The 12,070-nt window shown below is 43.7% G+C and overlaps 1 protein-coding gene across 2 annotated transcripts in view; it reads left to right on the top strand.

The window, feature by feature from the left end:
• The first annotated feature begins 899 nt into the window (after positions 1-899).
• Positions 900-12,070, top strand: part of hdac8 (histone deacetylase 8) — a 22,417-nt gene continuing 11,246 nt past the window's right edge. Inside the window, exons 1-9 of one of the 2 annotated variants that reach the window (XM_068713239.1) lie at positions 902-1,138; positions 1,864-1,916; positions 2,274-2,404; positions 2,993-3,134; positions 3,253-3,365; positions 3,984-4,061; positions 4,210-4,318; positions 4,434-4,606; positions 5,327-5,421. In XM_068713239.1, the coding sequence (XP_068569340.1) occupies positions 1,019-1,138; positions 1,864-1,916; positions 2,274-2,404; positions 2,993-3,134; positions 3,253-3,365; positions 3,984-4,061; positions 4,210-4,318; positions 4,434-4,606; positions 5,327-5,421 (1,014 nt within the window). In that variant the 5' untranslated portion in view covers positions 902-1,018. Of the gene's footprint in view, positions 1,139-1,863; positions 1,917-2,273; positions 2,405-2,992; positions 3,135-3,252; positions 3,366-3,983; positions 4,062-4,209; positions 4,319-4,433; positions 4,607-5,326; positions 5,422-12,070 lie in introns of both variants that reach the window. The other variant, XM_068713238.1, reaches the window with a different exon arrangement.

Raw genomic sequence — 12,070 nt, 5'->3', positions numbered from 1 at the left:
TTCATTTGTGTGTGTATGTGTGTGTGTTTTGTTTGGTTAAATATTTGCACTATTGTTTGTTTAGTTAGTTAATTTCAATATGATTCTATTTTATTATATATATTGTGCATTTTTGTATTTTTATATTTTTACTTTTATTATTATTTTTATTGCTGCGGTTTTGCGCTGACAGACACTGGACTGCACGTATGAAGAATGACACTTCTGCTACACGTTAATTTAAATAAATGTCTTCTTTTTTTGTACTTTACTTTCACTGCAGTATTGGATGTCATTGCTTAGCAGTTATTACATATTTTATATTGAATTCTTTAACCGGAAATGGTATTCTTCGTTTCGAATAACTTGACACTAGTGTACCCTTGAATGAGTGTACCCCACCACACCGCGAGAAATGTGGTTGGTACAAAGCAGCTGTTTTTGGCGCCCTCTAGCGAAAAGAAAAGTGATACGTATATTTATTTTATTTTATTAAAATATAGGGTATTTTATCCATCCTATCTTAATAAATATTTCTTATAATATTACAAATGTATTGAGCAACATCTGTTGTCTAATCGTTGATGCAAACTCTTTTGAAAAGTTAGCTTGTTAGCTACTTATTGAGACGGGAAGTGAAAAGACTACAAGAAATCTCCCAGAATGCTCCTCGCGCTGTGTGCGTTCCACTTTGAAAACGTCCGCGCGCGGAACGTTGGATTCGATGTTGGTGACCGTTAGGACGGTTGAGGACGCAGCTCTCCGTCGTATTCGTCGAAATTAAAGAAGTTAACAAAATACTATGAAGTGTATTATATTCACCGCTGTATAAATTACATTTTTATCATCGTCGTGTTGCGTCTAACGTCTCGTAGTGAGGTGAACACCGGCAGTGAACCGACTTTACCGGGGGGGAATGTTGACGGTGTGACACCACACTTGCGAAGAAGACGCCGCTTCGGAAACCTCTTCACTGTAACGATTTGTTTTTAGCTCCATTCTCTGTTAAAACATTCTTTACATTTTAAAAACGTCGTAAATGAGTCACAGGGGGGACCGTGATGATGACGACAGCTGCGGTAATGACCGGAAGGTCGCGTACGTCTACAGCCCGGAGTACATCGAGCATTGCGACAGTTTATCCAAAGTGCCAAACCGGGTGAGTTGGACCGAACGTTACCGAGCGACCGTTGTGCTCATGAGCGACCGTTGTGCTCACGTTGTACTGTACTCACAACCGTTACTCACGAGCAACTCACAACTGTTGTACTGTACTCACGAGCAGCCGTTGTACTCACGAGCAACTCACAACCGTTGTGCTCACGAGCAACTCACAACCGTTGTGCTCACTTTTTTTTATTTTGTTGCTGCCCTTTTTTATAATTTATATATTTTTTCTTGTTTATTGTAAAATAGTGTATTTACATTTGAGAGCGGAGCCAAATTTCATGTATGCGCCAATAAAGCTGATTCTGAGCAACGAGCAACCGTTGTGCTCACGAGCAACCGTTGTGCTCACGAGCAACCGTTGTGCTCACGAGCAACGGTTGTGCTCATGGGCAACCGTTGTACTCACGAGCAACGGTTGTGCTCACGAGCAACTGTTGTACTCACAAGCAACCGTTGTGCTCACAAGCAACTGTTGTGCTCAAGAGCAACGAGCAACCGTTGTACTCACAAGCAACCATTGTGCTCACGAGCAACGAGCAACTGTTGTACTCACGAGCAACGCTTGTGCTCACGAGCAACAAGCAACCGTTGTGCTCACAAGCAACCATTGTGCTCACGAGCAACGAGCAACCGTTGTGCTCAGGAGCTCTGCTTTGTCGTCGTGGTCCAGACCTGGTAGTTATTGTGTTGTTTGTGTTTCCTGTTGTCTTCCAGGCGAGTATGGTCCACTCACTGATAGAAGCCTACGGACTCCTGAAGCACCTGAGGTGAGTGACGGACGATGATAAACACAGAGTTTGCACGACGACTAAAAGTCATTGACGTCAGAGACAAACAGCTCAACATTCACAGGAGGATGTCTAATATAACTTCCTGTTTGCACAGTTCAACCTCTGGTTCCCCTGAATGATGCGTGTTCGTCTTATTTTGGAGGGGTGTTGGTTTTATACTCTAATATTAAAGTGTTGCATACGTTTTGGCAGAAGCGACTCTATCTGTCTCCCATGAATTATCTGTAGTCGTCTGCAGGTTACTGGTGTCTTATTCACACACACACTCACACACACACACACACACACACACACACACACACACACACACACTGTGTTTTATTTCCTATCCAGCACCATCAAACCTCAGGTGGCCTCCATAGAGGACATGGCCAAGTTCCACACGGACTCCTACCTGGAGCATCTTCACAAGATCAGCCAGGACGGAGACAACGACGACCCGCAGTCGGTGGACTACGGCCTGGGTGAGGAACGCGACGGCACGAGTGTTCATGCAGTGCTCTGTTACGGCCAGCAGAGGGCACCAGAACACAACGCACTGTAGTTCACATTGTTTGCATGCTCCGGTTGAGGTTAGGAATCCACAAAAGAACTGCTTATCTGAGCTCCACCGTCAGAGACTCCCCTCCACGGTTTGTTGTTCTTGGATGAGCCTCCTCCACGTCCGTCCTCCTCCCAATGTTTACGTTTCTAACTTTAGACCCATCCTTGTTTTCGTTCCCTTGACTCGTTCCCTCCTTTCATCCATCAGCGCTCTTCTTGGTGTCCTCGACTCGTCCCTCCGTCGCTTCCTCCTTTTGTGCTCTCTCTCTCTCTCTCTCTCTCTCTCTCTCTCTCTCTCTCTCTCTCTCTCTCTCTCTCTCTCTCTCTCTCCTTCACCTCTTCAGTCCATCGTTACGTCACCCTTTGTTCTTTTCCTTCGATCGAGCACATTCGCTTCTGTCTCCTTTCCTTCCTCCTTTTCTTTTCTTCTTTCATATATATATTATAATAATATATATATATATATATATATATATATATAATATATTTCCACCTGTTTCCTCCTCCAGGTTACGACTGTCCAGTGGTGGAGGGGATATACGACTATGCGGCAGCAGTAGGGGGCGCTACGCTGACAGCGGCCCAGTGCCTGGTGGACCAGAAGTGTGAGGTGGCCATCAACTGGGCGGGAGGGTGGCACCACGCCAAGAAGTGAGCCCCCCTGTCCACACACATGCCACTCACCTGTAGCCGTCCTCCACAGTTCCATGATGGGCCTGACGGGGGCGCTCCAGGCAGTCACACTGTTTCCTTTGTGTCCGTGTCTCAGGGACGAGGCTTCGGGGTTCTGTTACGTGAACGACGCCGTGTTGGGGATCCTCAAGCTGAGGGAGAAGTACGAGAGGGTCCTCTACGTGGACGTGGACCTGCATCACGGAGACGGTAGGAACGGGAAGACCGAACCAGGGAACGGAGGGATGTTTGCTATCGGGCCTTAAATACATCCCTCCAGCATTTTTAAGTGGAGCTGCACAGGTTGAAAAAAAATCATCGTCGCTTTTTATTTTTATTTGTTGATTTTACAAAATGTATTTGATTACATTATTTTACGAAATTATTTTTACAAAATATTATTTTACTAAATGTTTATTTTACTAAATTAATTTTTACAAAAAATATTTTACTACAATTTATTTTACTAAATTATTTTTACAAAAAATATTTTACAAAAAATATTTTACAAAACAATATTTTACTTACCAAATTATTTAAAAAAATTTTTTTACTAAATTTATTTTATTAAATTATGTTTACTAAATTATTTTACTAAATTTATTTTTTACAAACAAATATTTTACTAAATTATTTTACTAAATTTTATTTTTTCTAAATTTATTTTACTAAATTTATTTTATTTTACTAAATTTATTTTACTATATTTATTTTACTACATTTATTTTACTACATTTATTTGTATATTATTATTATTATTATTATTATTATTATTATTATTACCTTAAAGTACCTAAATATATATTCTTTCTCCTCGTCTCCCTTCAGGTGTGGAAGATGCCTTCAGCTTCACGTCCAAAGTCATGACCGTCTCCCTCCACAAGTTCTCTCCTGGATTCTTCCCAGGTCTGTCCTTACAGATATTTAAAATATATATATATATACTTTAACACGATAACCTGCGCTGTGAGACAGTGTACAGTAAGATAAGTGTGTGTGTGTGTGTGTGTGTGTGTGTGTGTGTGTGTGTGTGTGTGTGTGTGTGTGTGTTTAGGTACGGGGGACCTGTGTGACACGGGGCTGGGTAAAGGCCGCTGGTACGCCGTCAACGTCCCGCTGGAGGACGGCATCAAGGATGACCGATACTATCAGATCTTTACAAGGTACACACACACACACACACACACACACACACACACACACACACACAGAGCAACTCCACTGAGGGCCCACAGCCTGCATCAACATGTTTACGTCTGTCTGTCTTCTTTCTTGCAGCGTGATGCAGGAAGTGCGAGCGCAGTTCAACCCGGAGGCGCTGGTCATGCAGCTGGGTGCCGACACCATGGCGGGGGACCCCATGTGCTCCTTCAACATGACCCCGGTGGGGGTGGGCAAGTGTCTGCAGCACGTCTTGGAGTGGCAGCTACCTACACTGCTGCTGGGAGGAGGTGTGTGTGTGTGTGTGTGTGTGTGTGTGTGTGTGTGTGTGTGTGTGTGTGTGTGTGTGTGTGTGTGTGTGTGTGTGTGTGTGTGTGTGTACTGTTAAAGTACTCCTAATGAAAGGTGGATAATGTCATATATCCCTTGTGTGTGTGTGTTTATGTTTGCTTTAATCTCAGTGATTCACTCATTTGTGTGTACACACACACACACACACACACACACACACACACACACACACACACACACACACACTCCATGCTCTGTTCCAGACCCCTCAGCCCTTGGCCAGATGATAGCTACTACTTATTCGACACAATGAAGCCATTTTACTGAACTACAATCCCACCTCTCTTCCTCTCTTCCTCTCCCTCCCTCCCTCTCTGTCCTACATACTTTCTCTCTCACTTATATCCTCCTCTCCTTCTCGCTTCTTCTCATTCTCTTGATTTCACTCAAGTCCATCCTCTTCACTCCATCTCTTTCTAGTTAGAGAGAGAGAGACAGAGATTATCTTGACTTCCTGTTTATTTATCTTCTAATTGACTGTTGATTGTAATCAAACTAATCCACACAGATGAATTTACTCTCAACAGGTTTAAGGGCAGTCAGCTGTCGTCAGATGACCTTTAGTTTCTGTCTCCTCGTCGTCTGACACACACGCCTCATGTGACCACATGCTGATGTTTCCTCTTCACATCTGTCTGTTCCTCCTCTTCCTTCACCAGGAGGTTATAACCTGGCGAACACGGCTCGCTGTTGGACCTACCTGACGGCGGCGGTGCTCGGAAAGACTCTGTCCTCTGAGATACCGGACCACGAGGTATGACCTGTCTGTCTCTCTCTCTGTCTGTCTCTCTGTCTCTCTCTCTCTGTCTCTGTCTCTCTCTGTCTCTCTCTCTGTCTCTGTCTCTCTCTGTCTCTCTCTCTGTCTCTCTCTGTGTCTCTCTGTCTCTGTCTCTCTCTGTCTCTCTCTGTCTGTCTCTCTCTCTGTCTCTCTCTCTGTCTCTCTCTGTCTGTCTCTCTCTCTGTCTCTCTCTCTGTCTCTCTCTCTCTGTCTCTCTCTCTGTCTCTGTCTCTCTCTGTCTCTGTCTCTCTCTGTCTCTCTCTGTCTGTCTCTCTCTCTGTCTCTCTCTCTGTCTCTCTCTGTGTCTCTCTGTCTCTGTCTCACAGTCACGCACATTCACATATTCCCACATGAACACAAACGCGCTCATTCATTGTACTGTCACACCAAAAACCCCACAAACACACCCCTTTGTGTTCACTGTCTGCTGAGTCACTCCATCTAATCAAAGATGGCCGCCTGCTTCTCAATAAAGGGGTTTGTCTGCAGGTGACTCAGACTGTGTGTGTGTGTGTGTGTGTGTGTGTGTGTGTGTGTGTGTGTGTGTGTGTGTGTGTGTGTGTGTGTGTGTGTGTGTGTGTGTGTGTGTGAGAGAAACTAGTGTTGACAGTTCCTCTCTGTCTGCCTCATCTAACACAGGCTCCTCTCTCTCCATCTTATTTATATGATTATTATTAAAGGAAGTGAGTTACTGATGTTTCGTTCCTTATATTAAAGAAATAAAGCATGGGCTACTTCCCTTCATGTTGGTTCTTACATTAGTCCTCTTTGTTGTTACTAATGAGGCAGGTTAGCTGGTTTTGCCGTCGCCATCTTGGATTACGGCCGTCTGATAGAGACCTGTCAATCACTGTGTAGCCCCGCCCCTAAATCATCCCCTGCTTTATGGTCTGTTTGACTCTAAATGGAGCATAACTTACTAAATGAACATCATGCTGTATTGAAGAAGACTGTAAACTAGAGATTGAGACCATAAACTCATGTTTCCAATGTTTACTGAGGGAATAAATCAAGAGAGAAGTAGAGTCATTTTAGACTAGACTTCTATACAACCAGAGGAGTCGCCCCCTGGTGGACACTAGAGAGAATGCAAGTAGAGTATAACTCGACTAATCATCAATGTTCTGGTTTCCAAATAAAGTCATTCATTTGATTTCTGTAGTTCTATGACGTTATTAAGACGTTTCCTGTCGGCCAGCAGACCTTTAGTAATTCCAACAGGCTGCTTCCTGTGATCCATTAACATTTAAAGTGGAACTTAAATCTGGTTATTCGCCGTAATCGGGTCACGGTGTGGATGTAAACAAATGAAACCTGCTGAGAAGTGAGTGGAAACACTAATTGGATTTGCCCTCCGCGAGGGAGGGATGTGTGTGTGTGCGTGTGTGTGCGTGTGTGTGCGTGTGTGTGTGAGATCACGAATGTTGTCATTATGCTGACTGCTAAATCAAATAGACTCTCTCCAAATATCAGAAGACCCATCTGCCTCTCCTATACACTCTCTCTCTCTCACAAAGACTCTCTTTCTCCAGCCACTGATTTTTGGACCTTGTCTTGGTCAAATGTAATGAATAGCTGTGTGTGTGTGTGTGTGTGTGTGTGTGTGTGTGTGTGTGTGTGTGTGTGTGTGTGTTCTGACTGTGATGAAGGTACCTCTTGTTTCTCCTTGTCAGCGTCCAATGGCCCTAAATAGCCTTTGACCTCATTAAGAAGCACTCACTGAAAACAAAGCAACTATCAGTGCAGGCAGCTGCCACAGACGACGAAGACGAGGACACACACACACACACTCACTCACACTCTCACACACACATTTTCTTTGAAGAAACAAACAACCAAGTTGCTTTTCCTAACTTCAATGTTGCTTATTGGCTTTCAAATTTAGCAGCTGATCTATTTTAAAGGTAATTTTTCTCACCAAAGTTGAAGTACTGCCCAAGTTAACACAGGTGTGTGTGTGTGTGTGTGTGTGTGTGTGTGTGTGTGTGTGTGTGTGTGTGTGTTCGTGGCCCAGTCTGTGCCCGTTGTGCTCGATAAGAGGGGCATTTATCCATGATGACCAAGCAAAGCTGAAGTTCCAGCGACACGAGGAACAAAAACTACCTTTGTACCCTTTTTTGTGTGTGTGTGTGTGTGTGTGTGTGTGTGTGTGTGTGTGTGTGTGTGTGTGTGTGTGTGTGTGTGTGTGTGTGTGTGTCCACCCTTCTGCTCTACTGTAGACTAAACCACATGAATGCACACATTCATGACAGTCGGATAATGAACTAGTCTGTTTTATAGCAGGTTTTTCTTGTGTTTCTTTGTGTGATAAGTTGCCACCAATGTGGAGAAACTCACTGATACTCAAATGGGAAACTTTCTGTGAGGAAGTCGCACCAAGTAGAAGTTAAATAAACACTCTTATGTTTCCACTGTGCTGCTGCCATAGACTGCATATACAGAGGAGGACACAGTCAATACTGGTTAGAGAGAGGTTAGTACTGGTTAGAGAGAGGTTAGTACTGGTTAAAGAGAGTTTAATATTAGTTAAAGAGAGTTTGGTACTGGTTAGAGAGAGGTTAGTACTGGTTAAAGAGTTTAATATTAGTTAAAGAGAGTTTAGTACTGGTTAGAGAGAGGTTAGTACTGGTGAGAGAGAGGTTAGTACTGGTTAGAGAGTTTAGTACTGGTTAGAGAGAGGTTAGTACTGGTTAGAGAGAGGTTAGTACTGGTTAGAGAGGTTAGTACTGGTTAGAGAGAGGTTAGTACTGGTTAGAGAGTTTAGTACTGGTTAGAGAGAGGTTAGTACTGGTTAGAGAGAGGTTAGTACTGGTTAGAGAGTTTAGTACTGGTTAGAGAGTTTAGTACTGGTTAGAGAGAGTTTAGTACTGGTTAGAGAGAGTTTAGTATTAGTTAAAGCGAGTTTAGTATTGGTTTAAGAGAGTTTAGTATTGGTTAAAGATAGTTTAGTGCTGGTTGAAGAGAGTTTAGCACAGGTTAAAGAGAGTTTAGTACTGGTTAGAGAGTTTAGTACTGGTTAGAGAGTTTAGTACTGGTTAGAGAGAGTTTAGTATTAGTTAAAGAGAGTTTAGTATTGGTTTAAGAGAGTTTAGTATTGGTTAAAGAGAGTTTAGTGCTGGTTAAAGAGAGTTTAGTACTGCTTTAAGAGAGTTTAGTACTGGTTAAAGAGAGTTTAGTACTGCTTTAAGAGAGTTTAGTACTGGTTAAAGAGAGTTTAGTACTGGTTAAAGAGAGGTTAGTACTGGTTAAAGAGAGGTTAGTACTGGTTAAAGAGAGTTTAGTACTGGTTGAAGAGAGTTTAGTATTAGTTAAAGAGAGTTTAGTACTGGTTAAAGAGAGTTTAGTACTGGTTAGAGTTTAGTACTGGTTAGAGAGTTTAGTACTGGTTAAAGAGAGTTTAGTACTGGTTAAAGAGAGTTTAGTACTGGTTAGAGAGTTTAGTACTGGTTAGAGAGTTTAGTACTGGTTAAAGAGAGTTTAGTACTGCTTCAAGAGAGTTTAGTACAGGTTGAAGAGAGTTTAGTATTGGTTTAAGAGAGTTTAGTATTGGTTAAAGATAGTTTAGTACTGGTTGAAGAGAGTTTAGTACAGGTTAAAGAGAGTTTAGTACTGGTTAAAGAGAGTTTAGCACTGGTTAAAGAGAGTTTAGTACTGGTTGAAGAGAGTTTAGTACTGGTTAGAGAGAGTTTAGTACTGGTTGAAGGGAGTTTAGTGCTGGTTAGAGAGAGTTTAGTACTGGTTGAAGAGAGTTTAGTACTGGTTGAAGAGAGTTTAGTGCTGGTTAGAGAGAGTTTAGTACTGGTTGAAGAGAGTTTAGTACTGGTTGAAGAGAGTTTAGTGCTGGTTAGAGAGAGTTTAGTACTGGTTGAAGAGAGTTTAGTACAGGTTGAAGAGAGTTTAGTGCTGGTTAGAGAGAGTTTAGTACTGGTTTAACCAGAGGAGTCGCCCCTTGATGGGCACTAGAGAGAATGCAGCTTTAACACATGAAGCTTTGACTTCACTTTTCAGACCAGGAAATTGCTGCTTGGAAATTTGTCCTTATATAATACATGTCTGTTAAAAAACCTGAAATAATAAATGATGTTTCCTTTATTTTTAACTTCCTCTGTAGTTTGTTTAATCTACTTAAATCTCACTGAAATCAGTCCAAAAACATTTATGTTGGTTTGTTTGTTTTAAATATTTAGTTGAAAGGATTTATTTTTAATGGAATCAACTTTTCTCAGTAGCTGAGAGGGTGAGAAACCACCGGACCAAGTGGTTAAAAATAGTAGTCTAAGAAACACAAACATCAGTCACAGTTGGCCGGTCACATCAACAATAGCGCTGCAATATTCTCTGATTACCAGTCAAAATATGACACTGCAGATAACCCACACAATGACCCGGCCGCTATCACACTTATTATACTCCAATAGCTTATGAAAACAAGTAAAAGTGCCTTTTGTAGTTTGAAGCGGGGACTCGAGCCGTCGGGTCGAAAAGTCATTAACCCTCCCTGTTGACTTGTATTGTCCGATAGCGGTTAGCTGATCCGCATTGACCCCCCCCCACACACACACACACACACACCATTGTGTGACAGTGGTGGAGCCTATCTGCGTGTGAATCGGAGGCCAACAATGCGGGTCAGAGGTCCGTTCACGTCTCTGATTGGACGGCCATGGGGAGTGTTTTCAAGAACGTGTCCTCACTGGTTGTTTTTTGTACTTCTTCAAGGAGATTTATTTGCCGCGTTTGACGTCCACATGCTGCGTGGAGTCAATGTCAGAGCAGCTGATAGCACGGATTCTGGACTCTACGGCCGTCCAGATGTTCTCACCCCCGAAACACGGCTCTAAATCAGTCAAACCCGGAGGTAGCGGTTCTGCTATCGGTGATATGAGTGAGATGTCCTCGTCTCAAACCTCCTCTTAAAAGCTTACAGTGTGTATTTATTATGGATGGTCCGCCGGCCGCCGTTGCCGTGGAAAGTTTTAACCGTGCGAAAGGCTCCGCCTCCGTTCGTTGTAAATAGATATTAAAGACCTGGTGGGAACAAAGTGGTCAACAAAAGAAACAACGGTAAATACGAATGAGTGTCACAGGAAGGGAGGACGTCTCTGCTCCCAGATTGGCAGAAGGGGAGCGGGGGGGGGGAGCGTCCCGCCTCTTTACTTCCTACTTCCTCTTTTCCTGTCTGCAGCCACTTCCTGTCCCGCCCCTCGCTGCCGTCGGGGATGTGTCGGCTCCCAGAGTCACGGGCTCAATCACCGGAAACGTCACCGGAGGGGGGGGGGGGGGGGGCGTGTGTGTGTGTGTGTGTGTGTGTGTTTACATTTATTGGACTTTTTTTCCGATTGCGTTCCTTTAATTCCCGTTTTTTCTAACAGTGACTGTATAATCAGTGAAACAGGACTCAACGTTCAAACAGCTGGACAGTGAACTCACGTTGGCTTTCAGTCTCATCTCCAGGTTTCCTTTCAGCTTTTTTCACAAACAGAGTTTGTTGCCTTAAAAGGAAAACTGACAGACGAATCTATAAAAGAGGATCGACGAAGAGGTAGAGGGGGGGGGGGGGGGTTCGGGCAGCGGGCCGCTTTTCTTTTCCTTGTTGAAAACATTTATTAGATAGCAGACACACACACACACACACACACACACACACACACACACAGAGAGAATCCATTTGTTTGTTCTGAGACGGTTTCCCCTCCGCTGAGCCACTCGGCATCCTCCGTAGCTGGAGATCCTGCTGATCGCTGTGAAAACAAACACACTCACACACACACACACACACACACACACACACACACACACACACACACACACACACACACACACTGCTGTCAACAGATGGGCTCATGCATACGAACACACACATTCATGTTCTGTCTTTCTACTCACACATGAACTTTCATAGAAACACAGTAATAAATACACGTGTACACGGATTTATACTATGGATATACTACAACTGTTATTACTATGTATTTAAAGTACTGCTGCCGCTTTAACTAGTACTGATGACACTTCTGCCGTTAACCAGGGGACGCTTTAGGGGCGGGGCTACACTGTGATTGACAGGTCTCTCACCAGAGACGTATACTCGTCCTCGGTCTAAACACGGTCACTTCCTGTTCACTGGTCGCCAAAATACCCAAGATGAAGGCCGGTGTTGCTCATGCAAACGGTGAGTGATGGTAATCAGAGACCTTGGTCTCTTTATCGCCCCGTCAGTCGGCTGGTTCTGGTTCTGCCTCTTCACCTTGTCCACGCCTCACTGGATCGCCCGCTAGAGTCACCGATTTTATTCAGCGACGCTCTTCTTCTCCTCTCATTCTACTGCTTCATGTATCCACGAATATGATCAAACTATTATCAAAATATTATGGAAATATCTCTCTGGAGTGTCTGTCCCCCCCCCCCCCCATGGTCATCCAAGCCAAACAAGCAAGCAGCAGGAGTGTGTGTGTGTGTGTGTGTGTGTGTGTGTGTGTGTGTGTGTGTGTGTGTGTGTGTGTGTGTGTGTGTGTGTGTGTGTCTGTGTGTTGCTGGACAGCAGGAGACAGAGCACTGGGTTCATGGGAAATACATTGAGGGTGTGTGTCTGTGTGTGTGTGTGTGTGTGTGTGTGTGTGTGTGT

The sequence above is a fragment of the Cebidichthys violaceus genome, unplaced genomic scaffold (genome assembly GCF_023349555.1).
Source record: "Cebidichthys violaceus isolate CVI_PGR_0920_01 unplaced genomic scaffold, fCebVio1.0.p SCAF_19, whole genome shotgun sequence".
NCBI lineage: Eukaryota > Metazoa > Chordata > Actinopteri > Perciformes > Stichaeidae > Cebidichthys > Cebidichthys violaceus.
This window is presented reverse-complemented; position numbering and strand designations above follow the sequence as displayed.